This window comes from Narcine bancroftii, chromosome 6 (genome assembly GCF_036971445.1).
Source record: "Narcine bancroftii isolate sNarBan1 chromosome 6, sNarBan1.hap1, whole genome shotgun sequence".
NCBI classification, from domain to species: Eukaryota; Metazoa; Chordata; class Chondrichthyes; order Torpediniformes; family Narcinidae; genus Narcine; species Narcine bancroftii.
The window spans coordinates 9,144,883-9,158,865 of NC_091474.1; the positions used below are offsets into that span (position 1 = coordinate 9,144,883).

The following is a 13,983-nucleotide window of genomic DNA, read 5'->3' on the forward strand; positions in this document are numbered from 1 at the left end:
GGTAGTGTAAATTTAAACTGTACACTGTGTAAACATGTAACAAATAAAAGAACTGTCAACAGATAATGAAAGTAAACAAACTGACTGTAAAACAGAGAGAACAAAAGAAAATCAATAAAGTGCCAAAGTAAGAGTCTGCGATGGAGTTTGTCATTGAGGAGTCTGATGGTGGTGGGGTGATAGCTGTTCCTGAACCTGGTGGTGCGAGTCTTGTGGCAGCAGCGAGAACAGAGCGTGTGCTGGGTGGTGAGGGTCTTTAATGATTGCTGCTCCTCTCCAACAGCTGCGTTCCATGCAGATATACTCAATAGTGGGGAGGGTTTTGCCTGTGATGAACTGGACTGTGTCCACTTCCTTTTTTAGGGCTTTACACTCGGGTACTGGTATCCCCACACCAAACCGTGATGCAGCCAGTCAGCACACTTTCCACCACACCTCTGAAGAGATTTGCCAGGGTTTCCAGAAAATTTCACATCTTTGGCTATATAGGGAGAACCTGGAAATTCTATTTGATTATAATACATTTCAGAATAAAGCACATCCTCTCCTTGCAAACAACATCTCAAGACAAAAATAAATGGGATGAAGTGCACTCAAAGATTATTTCAGCTGGTCGAGTATGACATTTGAACATCCACAATTTCCTATGTGCTCCCAGAGGGTAAGAATTGTTCTAGGTATGTGCATTCATGATCATATCAGACATGAAGATCTTTGGGAATTCCACTCTAATTTTAGGGACAAACATTGGATGGTAATTTATCAAGATTAATTTCAGCAATTGACCAAAATGTGTAACAAGGTGTAACATCATTATTTCCAAGAAATAAGATTAGTGAGCTTTCTAATTAATATATTTAAAACCATGAAGGGGGTAACTGAGCAGAAAGGAAATTCACATGAGCAATCTAGAAGGGGAAGCTGAACACAGTGAGTTTCACTAAAAATAAAGTAAATTTCATCTCTGGAACCTATTAACTCTAAAGATACTGGAAACCCACTCAGAAGCAGGATGCAGAACTGGAAAAGGGTAAATTGCACAGCAATGATAAAGAGCAGGGAACTGGGACTAATTGGTGAACTACTTCAAATAACTCTACAGAGGCAAAATGTGTGGCCATTCTGTGATCCCATGATGACTCCGGGGAAGCAGAGGACTGGCGCAGGGTACCGGAACATGGAGAGAGCAACACCCATTTGGGATGGAGAAGCAGAGGAGATGAACCACAGGATGGTGAGCATGGCAGCAGACCAGTGAGGGTCTCTATGGCTGAAGAACACACAGGCAGTGGGGCTGTTGAGACAAGGTACCCATGCAGGCTGTGGGCTGTTGGCAACTGTGAGCAAAAGACTCATACCAGACTGCAGACTGGCTCGTGACTAACTGAAGGGATACCAGGTATTCACCAGGATTCAAGAGGGTGCCAAGAGCTCTGAAGGCTTCCTGATCATGTCAGAGTTTTGGATCTGGAGTTTAGGTTGTTGATGGTTTGGGTCTTTGATGATCGCGTGTGTGGCTGCAGAGGCTGTGGGAGCACTGGAGGCAAAACCTTTGGTGACTCTGGGGATCTCTCCTTTGCTTCTCTTTCTCTGCCTTATGGCAGACTAAAGCAAATTTTGTTTAATTTTACACCTGTGTTATTACATGACAATAAAGGAATCTTGAATTTTAATTCTATGAGTGATAGAGATTTTTCCAATTAAGTTTTAGAAAAAATGAGAAATGTAACATCAGGTCCACTCCACAAGAATTCCTTTTGTGCTCCTCTGTCACTCCATCAGCAAATCTTTCAGACTCCCACTCTTAAATCTCCCATAAAAAGTTCTAGAAAGTGTCCAGTTTAAACCCCTGAATGATTTCTCATCATTTCTGAAGCACTGTAGTCTCTACTGTATAGTGAATGATTACCCCTAAAAGCAGTAATATCTAAGAGCCAGATGTCAATTCTCTCAAACCTTTGGTAATAATGAAGAACTAAACACCAACACTGATCTGTTCATCTTTTCAAGCTTGGAGGTGACTTCTTTTTCAATAGAAAAACTTTCCTATCTAACTATCAATCTTGCTCTTCTGTTCTCATTAAATTGTGTAAAAAAAAAAATGTGGTCCATTTTTTTCTCCCCTCTCATCTGCTGGTCAGCCCTCCACATTGAGAGCAGGTAGAATAGACCTGGGATATTTAGCTGCCAAGATGTAAAAGGACAGAGGGTATTGGTGACGTGAAGAGCTGGAGAGTGGAGCACAAGTTTGGACAAGGGAATCGTGTGTGGAATTTGGGATGGAAAGTGGGGAAGACCACTGCATTGGCTCATGAGACATGGTAGCACAGTATTTATGTACAACATAAGGCACAATGGATGAAACTTGGAGGATTAAAACTGTATTCTAGGACAGCAGATTACCATCCAAGGGATCTTATTGATTGAAAGCATTAAGAACAAAGCCTTTGGTATCCAATTAGAAAAAAGAGGCAGGAAATCTTGATCAGAAGTGGATAAAATAGATAAAACAATCATGGGGTTTCAGAATGATTGGAAGTACATGTAATCTCATCTGTGGCCTCAAGGAAAAAGAGAATAGTTCTTTGATCTTCATAAAGTGGTATCCACAAAACTGGAAATGTTATCATAAGTTTTGGGATGGTGATGTTTCGATCTGGGATTGCAAAAGCAGAGTCACAAGTACCAGACGCAGAGCCCTCATCACCACAAATGTCATTTTTGTTACCTGATTAATGAGAGAGGGAGCTGCATTAAGGTTCTGGCTTTAGGACTTGAAATACTGCAGCACTTCTGGGAATCTAGGAAGAAAGCTGGGATCTGGGAATGTTCTTGTGTGACTTTGTTGTTGTGGCAGCTGAGTTATCTAGCAGTTTTCTTCAGTTTATTCATGGAACGTTGGAGACATTGACACAGCAAGTATTATTGCTGACCCCAAGCTTTCGATTGAAAGAGATGAGTATTGTGTGCACTATTTCAGAGGGAAGCTGAGATTGAGCAGAATAAAAATTGCTTTAAAACCTTTCATGACATCTATGAAGCTATTAAAACTCCCTATTTTCTGTGTGCATTTCTAGGGTGCAACTATTGAAAAGCAGAATGTAGACCATGAGGAATATTTAAAATACCAGAGAACACCCTATCTTTATCAAACATTTCATTAGCCACGATGACATTGGCTGGTCAGGGTTACATGATGGGAAAAATGAAGAGTTCGTACTTACCACCACAATGTACCGTGGTCTGTACTGAATTGTACCAAAAAGGCCAAGAATAACAATAATGATGTGCAAGAAATTTGCTAGGATGGGAGCCCATTGATAGCCCAGGAAATCAAAGATCTGTCTCTCCAAAGCAGCAAGCTTCAAAGGAAAAAAAGAGAAAAAGAAAACAAAGTTACACTTACATTATTCTCACATATGTATTGTGGATAATCAATGATTATATGTTGAGAGATCATTTTCGATGCATTCTGGAGAAAAATTAGATGGTTCTGCACAGCTTTGCATCCTGTAGGAATACTGCAGTTTTACATAGTCGCCAGCCTCTTTTAAACTGCACCACCTGGGTAGCCCTCCTGTGGCCTGGGTGCAATTACTGGGGAGAAGGTGCTGGAAGCACCTTTTAAATTGCAGGGGAATGGACCCATTAAATCGCCAACCCGGAGATTTAAGGGGGATCCCGCCCCCGCAATGACATGTCACATACTCACCGAAAGTACTTCCAGATGTTCGGATGCTGGCTGCCCCAAGACGCATGCACGCACGCAAGCGCTGGCATCACCAGAATAAGCAGGTCAGCTATTTTCTTTTTCAAATTGCCTGTGGACACGACCTAGGTGAGTTTAACTGGGTTCACTGACTATCTCTGAGGTAGGTCAGGGACCTGATTGGATTCCAATGAGGTTGACGGGATAAGAGCCTTTGTAACTGCTGTGCAACTGGGGCGTTAACCAGGAAAATTGCAAATAAAAAATAAAAAATTTTTAAAAAAAACCAGGAAAATTGCCCGGTTAACCCCATGTCACACAGCAGTTTGAAAGGGCCTACTGATTGTACGTGAATGGTGTCAGGAAACGGCATGTGTGGCAGACACACTGAGGACCCTATTATCCCTTTTTATACACCGAACCCAAGGCTGGCAATGGAGAGAATTCCAATAACTATCTGCTTGACTTCCCATGATTCCTTGTAACAATGACACACCCAGTGTCTGCCATTGAAATGGTGGAGGTTAGTTCTACCATGTAGATCAAGGTAAAAATTACTCTCATGATCATGTTGTGATATTTTGCCAGTCACCCAAACGGAAGCAAGCTCCACATGCAACTGAAAGGTTGAACCCAAATTTCTAGGCTTTCTTCTGACCTCCCATTGACAGAAATCACCCACCAGAAAGCCACTGAGATTTCATGGCTCACCGTTTCCTGGCCACGTGGGCAACTTCCAACATGCACTCTCTGTAAAAAAAGGCTCACCTAACGAGCATGAATTAGAAAGTTATCCATTTTCTATGCCCTCAGGATGCACTTGCTCTGAAAATAACTCCACCAGCATCCCCATCATGCACATAGATCATTTGAATATCCAGAAATGTGCTTACTTGAACAGTAGGAGAATGTCTGTGTTTGATATTTAGTTCAAAGCAGTGCATTAGGCACAGTGTGTGTCTAAATCTCCATCCCAAGTTTCCACTTATACCTACACAGTTGAGTGCTCAGAGAGTGTTTGTTAAAAATGATTTCCTTTTACTTTCCATCAGCTTTAACAGTTGGGCAGAATATTAAACTATTACTAATGCAATATATCACTTAAACTCTTTTACAGCAAACATACTAAACTTTCTTTTACTTTCTGGCTTCATTTGATAGCTGAGAATATTACATTCACATAAAATGTACTGTTGAAAATAGCATAGTAGTGTCATCCAATATTAATAACCATATAACTGTGAAACAATACAGATAACCAATGTCAATGCTCATAAAACACTTACAACGGTTGTGGGCTCACAACTGCTAATGTTTGGTAAATGCGACACGAAAACATCTGGTGAACTCTCAACAAATCAAAAATAGTTCAATCAAACCAAAGAGTAATCAAAGATACAAAATAACACAAAAAATGACTAAGTTGATATTAAAACACCAGATAAAGCACCATTGCTAATATTACTGGGAGTAACTTCTAGTATTCTAGTACTCGAGATGGCAGAGGTTGACAGCATCGAGTCCACGCTGCTGAAGATCCAGCTGCGCTGGATGGGTCACGTCTCCAGAATGGAGGACCATCGCCTTCCCAAGATCGTGTTATATGGCGAGCTCTCCACTGGCCACCGTGACAGAGGTGCACCAAAGAAAAGGTACAAGGACTGCCTAAAGAAATCTCTTGGTGCCTGCCCCATTGACCACCGCCAGTGGGCTGATCTCGCCTCAAACCGTGCATCTTGGCGCCTCACAGTTTGGCGGGCAGCAACCTCCTTTGAAGAAGACCGCAGAGCCCACCTCACTGACAAAAGGCAAAGGAGGAAAAACCCAACACCCAACCCCAACCAACCAATTTTCCCCTGCAGCCGCTGCAACCGTGTCTGCCTGTCCCGCATCGGACTTGTCAGCCACAAACGAGCCTGCAGCTGACGTGGACTTTTACCCCCTCCATAAATCTTCGTCCGCGAAGCCAAGCCAAAGAAAGAAGAACTTCTAGGATAGAAGAATGTATCAAGTTAAAGCTACTGTAATATTTTAAAATATTAAATCAAAGAAAAGTATTTTATTCAGTTATAATATTTAGTAATAACCACACTATGACATAGTAAAGACACTGAACCGACCGACAAGGGATGTTCTGCTAACATTCCTGAGTAAAAACTCTCATATCTACTCATCATTCTGCGATGCTTCTTGCTACATACTTGCCAACAGCCAGTGTTCATTGCTATCGGGCATCTCCAGGAGTGGAGGGGAACGCTGTGCTAACAAAAATTTCAAATGGTCTTCTTTTCTAAAAGAAAACTACAGCTTTACAATTGGCCAATAGACAAAGCACCGGCTGCAGCTTTAGACCAGAGGGGGAGAATGTCTGTGTTCATCTTCTCACACTGCTGGCCTTGCAGAAATTTGGAATGTTAACAAAGTTTTTTTTAAACAGAATTGCAGACTTCAGAAACAAAATAGCATAGTCATGTTGAACACTGCTCATTATAATAGGCTCCAAATGATTTTCTGAAAAAAATAATCCAGGCCCACATCAAAAACCATGTTGTCAGCAGGAGTTAGACAATGGTTAAGATAAAAAGCCTTCTGCATGTCCAATTTACATTGCTCTGCATTGCTTCTCGCACCTCCCATAACTATTATTTGAAACAGAGATTTTTGTTTTGGCAATTTCCCCATTTTTAAATTTAAATTGCGGAACCCCTCTCTTTGTAGCTGAACCGGGTACATTGCCATGTTGCTCAAAACATATATCACTCAGTGGGCGTCTCCCAAAGGAGGGTTGAGACAGTGCTGGGAGCTGATAGGAAACCTAATTAATCCTCAACCAAAATAAAATAGACAAGCTCACAATGGAACATCAACGAGAGCCTCTGCCCCCCCCCCCCCCACCTTTGAGGTATTCACATGATGAAATCTTTCATCAGCCAATTAATTTACTCTCTTTTTCATGAAGACACGAAAGTGTTGAAGTCATAAAACATCAGGATGTCATTTAACAGCAAGGCATTTACTAGTTCCAGATTTAAAGTATTTGTACAATGTTACACTTCAAGCACATTACAGTTGCCAAACAAATTCTGCGTCTTTGCATGAGCCACTTAATCTTGTCTTAATTCACAATATAATTATAGCTCTGTCTGCTCCTGGCACAATATGACCATGCAAAGTAGGAACATTTATTCTGTTCTGATTTGTTCGTGAGAAGCACAATGTACACAATGAAGTGCATTCACCATCAGAGAACAAAAATGACATGGGAGTCAGGAATGGATTATTACACTCAAAGGTTATAGCAGAACTAAGAGCCTTCAGTGCTCTGTGCCTAATCCTGCAAGCATTCAAAGGAATTAATTTCAGGAAAAAAATGTGAATGATAAAGTGGGCAAATCCAGTGAGGGGGAGAGCTGATCAGGTAATTCTATCCTGCAGCTACTCAATATAATTTCACCAATTATTGCTACTTTCTTTCCTGCTCCCTCATCCCTCAGGTAATCCATTACATAGGACACTCAGCCTACACAATGGTACCCAAAGAAATCCTTACAGATGAGGTTTTTATGTATATATGATTCACAGATGCGACAGGTCACAAACACAAGAAGCAGTCGACCTGCTTCATTACAACTTGAAGAGCTCAAGTGTCTGTTCTCCCTTGAGGATCCCTGATCTTCTCACCCAGCCAAGTGCATCATCACCCTGTCTCCTCCAACTCAGTGTCCAATCAATCCTTGAGGTCCTGATTCTTCCATCAATGGCATCACTAGAGTTAGTGTCTCCCAGTGCGGTGTCATCCACCACCCCCCCCCAACCCCCTATGGACCGAGTATATGAGGGTATCAAGCATAGGAGAAACAGGTGTGTGTTCTTTGCAGTACTGAGCGGGTGTAGGGAGTGGTGGTGGCACTGAGTGGGTGGGGTGGCAGTGCTGAGTGGGGGGGGGGTGGTGGTGGCGGTACTGGGTGGGGGTGGGGGTGAGGGTGGTGGTGGCGCTGATCAGGGGGATTGGTGGCGACATTGAGCAGAGGGGTGACTGTCGCACTGGGCAGGAGTTCAAGGTATAGCTGCTCATCTCCACCCAGACCAGATTTGTTGCAGTTCTCAGGACTTTATACTGAATTCAATAATATTAGATAACCAGTCTTTTTTTTGACAACATACTGTATTTCAGTTTCAATTTAATCCAATGTTTCTTCTTGTCTAACAAAATACTTGAAAATCTCTTCAGTTTTCCAGGCTGGTTCTCAGTAACAGTCAGTCATGCTATTTCTCTCTCTCTCTCTCTCTCTTCACTTTTCCCTTTGTCTCTTTTCAAGTCAAGTTTATTGTTATCTGAGCCAATGAGACAGTGTTCCCCAGTCCTCAGTGCAAAACATGCAGACACAAGACCAGACATAACGCACATACAGACAAACAATAGTATTTCTTCCATACAAATAAATAAATATTCTTTTGTGCATATGTGAGTCTCAGATGGTTTGTGTGAGCAGTTACTTTGGTCGTCCACAGAGCCAAAAATCAATTCTCTCCTCTCCTCTTATCATACCCAATTAACAATTTTTGTGGTCTGGACTCCTCCCCCTGCCAGTTTTCAGTTTTTATTTTCTTGTCCTTTGGTTATTGCTTGAAGAAGGGCTCAGGCCTGAAACATCGATAATATTGTCTTTACCTCCTATGGACGGTGCGAGTCCAGCTGAGTTCCTCCCGCATTTCTGTGTGTTTCCACTACGATCACAAATCTGTCTGCAGCTTTTTGTGTTTCATTCCCACTGTTCTCTTCACCCCACTTTATTTTCCCATTTCTCCTGATAAATGGACTTTGACCTGAATCACTGACAGTCATGCTGCTTCTTACGTTTTTTTTGGTTTACATTTCAAATTTCCACATCTGTAGTTCTTTTTCCGCTCTAAGGCAGAAGTTGACCATTTAGGATTGAAGGCGGAAGGAATTTCTCTCACAGTGGATTGTAACTTTCAAATTTTCCACCTTCAAAGGACTGTGGATGCTCAGAATGCTCAAGGCTGAGATTCAGATAAAATGCACAGGCCCCAGAATTAATTATGACCCTTTTGAGTGCTGGAACACCCTCCTGTTGCTTCAATTTCTTGTGGCTCTTATATTTTTAAAAAACTGCCATGGTGCACAATTACCGCAGTTCAATCAGAAATTTTGGTATTCTCCCAAATTTTGGAGACACCAACCAATAATCCAGCTTTTAGGAACACTAAAAGAAAAGGAATAGACCATTCTGCCCAGTAACCTATTCAGTAATTTACCTATCTCTATGTATCGGCCTTTTCTCCATATCTTTTGTTGTCTTTCAATCATGAAAATGTATCAACTTAGATCTAAAATTAGCAATTAATCTAACACCAGCTGATATTTGCAGAATTCCAAACATCTCCAAGAGTTTCCTCACTTCAATCCGGAATAACGTGAGCAAATGAACCTCTTGAAAGGTTTTCGACCCATAACATTGACTCTCTATTGCTTTCCATAGATGTCACCTGACAATATGCTCTTCGTGCATTTCTCCAGTTTTCCAGCGCCTGCATATCTCTTATCAAAATCACTAAGTATCTACCAGTACTTCAAATTTGCAAAAAATTTCAAAACCTGGCTGTCCATAAATCCCTTCTAAGATAATAGTTAGATGCACTTTTTAGCAAATTTAGGAAGTGCCCAAATTCTTGTTTTACCTGAAATTAAATAAAACGATGTACCAAAATCGTCAAAGACTCCTTCCACCCCACACAGCATCTTTCAGCTGCTCCCATCAGGAAAGAACCACAGGAGTATCAGGTCCAGCACCACCAGGCTGAGGAACAGCTTCTTCCCATATACAATGAGAATGCTAAACGACCAAAGGAGCTGCCCACACAAACCACCCAAGACTCTCATATTGACACAACAATATTTACTTATTTATTTGTATGAATGAATGCTTGTCCTGCAAATCTATTGTTCGCCCGTATGTGTATCATGTCTGGTCGTGTATCTGCGTGTTTTGCACTGAGGACCGAAGAACACTCTTTCGTCGGGTTGTATTTGCAAAATCAGTTGATAATAAATTTGACTTGACTTGAAGTCACAAATTCCTTTTCCCTGAAGTTTCACACTTGGGGGGAGATAGGCCTTCCTAGGTACAAATTGATCTGCATAAGGTAGGTGAAAAGATAGCAGAGTACTTTATTTATAAATGGAATATAAATAAAGTGGAATATAAAATTAATATCTGGAACTAGAGATGCCCCACTAATAAAACATATAATTAATCCCTGGAATAAAACAAAGAAGCAAATTGGAATTAAGGTGGGGTTGTCACCAAAACTCCCCTATTTAATAACAAATTAATACCATTGGCATTAGATAATAGGATCCTGGACATCTGGTCTCATAGAGGGATCAGGTGTATTGAGGACTGTTTTGACCAGGGAAAATTTATGATATCTGATCAGCTTAAAAATAAATATGGTTTATTGAATAATAAGTTCCTCTGCTATCTTCAATTAAGATCTTTTTTAAGGGACAAATTAGGTCCCACAATGAACTTACCGAGATACAGCGACTTGGAAACACTCATTCGAAAGAGGGACACAAATAAATTTATATCAACTATGTATCTTCTCTTCAATAAGGGCTACACAGGTCAAGACAAAGATAGGAATCAGACTTAAATATAATAATTGGAGAACAATGCTGGTCTGATTTGTGTTGGGACTGCATGATAAATACTATTAGTGTAAGATACAAACTGGTGTAATATAATTTTTTGCATCAGCTGTACCTCATGCCACAAAAGTTGAACTTAAATCAGAAATTTCAGATCAATGTTTTAGATGCAGCAATGAGGTAAGATCCTTTTAACATTCATCCTGGTCATGTCCCAAAGTGAGAACTTTCAGGGTAGATCTTGGTGATCTTCTAGAACAAATTACTGGGAAACAATTTCCACAGATTCCAGAATTATTCTTGTTAGGAAATGTTAAAGGCATAACATTTACAATGAAGCTGTCAAAACACCAATTACAATTTGTTAAAATTAAATTGGCAGAATCCAAGAAATGTGTAGTGGTTACCTAAAAGACTGATTCCCATCTAAGGTTGGAAATGCAAAACCATGTCCCCCTGGAGAATATCACTTAGAATTTGAGGAATATGTACAAACTATCTATGGATATTTGGCAGCCATACCTACAACATGTAGGGATTAATCTTTAACTGTTCTGTTCCCCCCCCCAACCCCTTGCCCGAACTCCCACCCACCCCCCTCCCACACCACCACCGATCCAAAAAAGTCAGAAAATTTTTAGGCCTGGCAGATCACATATCCACAAATTCCCCTCTCTGTCCTCCACATCTATTATACATACAGCCGACACCTCCCCCCCCCCCCCCACTCCATTCACATAAAGGACATATACGCCACTGTAAATTAAATTTTTTATTTAACTTCTGTGGTGCTGCCTGTGGTTGCGTCACTGCATTGGTAACCTTGTACTGCTGTCATAAATCTCATTGTATAACTTGTACAATGACAATAAAAAGCTATTTGATTTGATTTGATTTGATTGATCTGTTTCCTTCTTCTTTCTGTTGTTTTTCTATCCTTCTCTTTTTCCAAGGGATGGAGGGAGGGTTTTTTTTTATACAATTATAGTCAACATGAAGGATTGTTGTTAAATGCATTGGTATCATTGCATTTATTTGACTTGTAAATTCTATAAATAAAATATTCCAAAAAAAGTTTCGCTTTGTTAAAATATGGCAGCCATATCTACCGTACACAGGAGCACAGCCGTAGCCACTCCCCATCCCCAATAAAAAAACTTACAGAGATCTACCAATAGATGGATTAATGAAAGTAATATATAAGGGATGGCCCCAAAGCCTCCATGGACACTTACTGGAAGCACCAACACCACATCCAGCTTCTCTCTCTTTTTTTCCTTTCTCTTTTTTCTAGTTTTCTCTGTCTTCCCCTTTTTATTGGGGGGGGGGGAAAGGGGTGGGAATGGGAGGGGGAGATGCATCACATGTATGTAGATTGCTGGGAGATATTCATATATTGATATTGATATATTCTGTAACAATATATTCTGTTTATTGATAGAAAACGAAAAATAAAATATTCAAAAAATGTTTCACACTCAGTTCATTCAGAAAACATTGGTGAGGAAAAACATCAGGACTTTTAACTTTTATTTTCAATTTAAGTACTTAAGATTGTTTCTCATGTAGCATCTGACTGACTGGAGTAAAAAAACTTTGCGCTTTGATATTTAGGCTGATTTATCCAATATTTTGCATTAGTTCTGGAGAAGGGGGTAACAATTGCTTTCAACAGTTTGACAAACTACAAACACTTTCAACTCACCAGATTCAATAAAATTTAGACCATTTTCCACTACATCTTTCAAGCAATAATCAGAGGTGAAATGAAAGCAAAGACTGACATGACTTGACCAGTTCTTGGTGAATTCTACAGTGGAAGGAGGCCAGTAACAGCTGCGTGCATCCAATTTCACTCAGATAATTTATCAACAGCAGAATAAGGCTCTCATTCTCTGGTTTAGATGCCACTGGGTGGTCCACCAGAGTCACCAACATTGCTCTGCCTCTGGGGTCACATGCAAGCATGTCCAAGTCAGGACAGTGGGTTTCCTTCTCTAACATATCTTAAAATGAACTAGCTGTGGTTTAACGACAAGCTGTTTTGTCCACAGTTATTGTAACCACAACTAGTTATTTTCTTCTAATTTATCAACTGAATTCAAATTCTTAAATAGTTATGATAATACTTGATTGTTTCCATGGACTTTATATTTATGAGTCCACCAATATAACTACTATGATACCTAACCCTAATTAGATAGGAATATAGGGGTTATAGAGGTTTATCAATCCATGAGGGACACAGATAGGGTCACAGTTTTTTCCCAGGTTGGCAGAGTCTAAAACTAGAGGGCATATATATTTATGGAATGAGGGGAACAATTTACAGGGGTTCTGAGGGGCAAGTTCTTCACACAAAGGTTGGTGGAGAAAGGTGCCAGAGAAAGTGGAAGACGTGTATAAGTATAATGTTTAAAAGACGGTCAGACAGGCATGTGAATAGGAGAGGTTTACCAGGATATGGGCTAAATGTGGGGAAATGGCATCAGTTCTGAAAGACATTGTACTGCCTTTCATTACTCAGGACAAAGGTGGCACTTTTTTAAAACTCATCAACAATGAGTTTGAGACCAAAAGCTGAACGTTGGCTTCAAGCCAAGAAAAATATGTTTCCGGCTTGACAAGTGCCTTAAATCCTGGTCAGGCAAGAGCTCCATGCATGAATGTACATGGCAGAGGTCTCTCCCAAGTTAGAAGAGCAGTCAACAGAAAAAATTTAAATGCTTAACAATTAGTTTTAAAAAAATATTGTGGGCTTACAAAGTGAAGCGGTTTGGCAAAACATCAAAGCAAAAAAAAAAAAAATGCTCTTGTGACTGAAAAGCAGATTTTATGGCACACTGGGAATAGAGTGTGTGTCAAACTACCCCTCAGTAAGTCAGGTTTAGAATGCAGAGCTCAGTGATTTTTGCAGATTCAGATATATCCTGCGAGTTTGTTGCACTGCTACTAAAATGGTACCTCAAGTTGAAGTACCCTTAGAATGAAACGATAGTCATAGGTCTGATTAATGGCATGAAAAGTAGCTGGAAGCATGTAGTTGGCTGCTCCAAAACCAAGAGAGTTGCCAAATGAGAATTTATAGCCTATAGTTTAAATATATATTTTACTTTGACCTAATTTTCAATAAATAAATAAACCCTTTTCAAATAACACTTTTATGCTTTTCTGGCAATCTTGTTTGTTGTTGGAGACACGACCTGAAATATGGAACAGGTGTGTGAGGAATAATTCTGCAATTTAGCCTGCCAAGGAATGTAACATGGAGCCAGGGAGTGGAACAATTGGCTGAGCGAGAGCTGCAGATGAATACAAAAGTATGGATGGAATTTAATTGTTTTTCTTGGGCATGAAAACTGGGAATGCCAAAAAAAATCAAAGGTCCAGGGTACATTTCTGGGGAGAAGGTCATCTATGAAATCAAGCCTTGAATCAAGGCCAGGAATGGAGATATTCTTGCAACACCAATCGGGGCCTTGTCCAAAGCAGACAGTGGAAGTAAGTTCACTCAATTTTTGGCCTACTTGTTAGAGGTTGTATTTTTTCTGTCGAAGGTATTTCGTACAGATTCAGTTGTTCATTTGTTATTCTGTTT

At 40.3% G+C, this 13,983-nt stretch overlaps 1 protein-coding gene across 7 annotated transcripts in view; it reads right to left on the reverse strand.

The window, feature by feature from the left end:
- Window positions 1-13,983, reverse strand: part of LOC138735679 (sodium/potassium-transporting ATPase subunit beta-1-interacting protein 3-like) — a 178,980-nt gene that overhangs the window by 68,770 nt on the left and 96,227 nt on the right. For 6 of the 7 annotated variants that reach the window (XM_069883873.1, XM_069883870.1, XM_069883871.1 and 3 more), the window contains one exon: window positions 3,225-3,362. In XM_069883873.1, coding sequence (XP_069739974.1) covers window positions 3,225-3,362 — 138 coding nt within the window. Of the gene's footprint in view, window positions 1-3,224; window positions 3,363-13,983 lie in introns of those variants that run through there. The other variant, XM_069883869.1, reaches the window with a different exon arrangement.